This window comes from Sinocyclocheilus anshuiensis, unplaced genomic scaffold (genome assembly GCF_001515605.1).
Source record: "Sinocyclocheilus anshuiensis isolate Anshui unplaced genomic scaffold, SAMN03320099.WGS_v1.1 scaffold919, whole genome shotgun sequence".
Taxonomy (NCBI): Eukaryota; Metazoa; Chordata; class Actinopteri; order Cypriniformes; family Cyprinidae; genus Sinocyclocheilus; species Sinocyclocheilus anshuiensis.
This window is the reverse complement of record NW_015547671.1, coordinates 169484-170356: the sequence shown is the minus strand read 5'-3', so window position 1 is coordinate 170356 and position 873 is coordinate 169484. Positions and strand designations below refer to the sequence as shown.

At 33.1% G+C, this 873-nt stretch overlaps 1 protein-coding gene across 1 annotated transcript in view; it reads right to left on the bottom strand.

Moving 5' to 3' along the window:
- Positions 1 to 520: 520 nt before the first annotated feature.
- LOC107702756 (GTPase IMAP family member 7-like) overlaps positions 521 to 873 on the bottom strand; it is a 6127-nt gene continuing 5774 nt past the window's right edge. The window contains exon 3 of the mRNA XM_016505167.1: positions 521 to 605. Coding sequence (XP_016360653.1) covers positions 521 to 605 — 85 coding nt within the window. The remainder of the gene's footprint in view (positions 606 to 873) is intronic.

Below are 873 nucleotides of genomic sequence, written 5' to 3'. Positions count from 1 at the left end.
GTAGTAGTAGCTACTACTAATAAAAAATCATATTATACATAGTTGTCACAGATTGTAGTGAAGGGCTGTGAGGAAGTAGAATTCAGATGCAGCAGTACCTACTATTTTTATTAAGAAGATTATTGAACTCAGATAAATATAGGAGAACAAACCATCCACATAAAAACAAAATCAGACAACTAAAGACCAGAACTCAGGACTATAATACACAAGAGCCAAAGGAAAAATGAACAAAACACAACAGATATACAGAATACAAATACAACAGATTGCAATAATATACAAATCTCTAAGCAGACTAACACAATCCTAAACATGAGAATAATATATAAATACATTATATATTACATATGATTATAATAATATGTAGATTATCAACGTTAGAAACCTGGGATAGTTCATGTAAATTATTTGTTGTTATACAATTTCTGATCATTTCTGATGTGCAAACTTGTGTCTTATTTTGCCTTATTTGTAAAACACTGTATATTGACTGTTACATTTTGGAAATAAAAAAGGATCACATCACCAAGGCCTGTGTCTGTAGTTGCCTGCGTGTCACCAAAGCCTGTAGTTGGCGCTGGTGAGCATTCGATACAAAGCCACTTTTCAAGAGAAGACGTCACACTGTTAGGACTGTTCCAATGTGTTCTGAAGTGAAATTTTGTTTTTGTTTTTGTTTTTCAAGTGTTGATATCGTGGTGTTATTTCAATGTAGTTACTGTACAAATAAATAATGCGGACGGTCTGCTCGGCGCAGGTACTGAAAGTGTGGATAGTCAAACACTCAAGTTAAAGTGGGCTTTATCATGATATCAAAAAATCATTACTGATTGCTTATTAATATGATAATGTTCTGTAACGGTGCTTTCG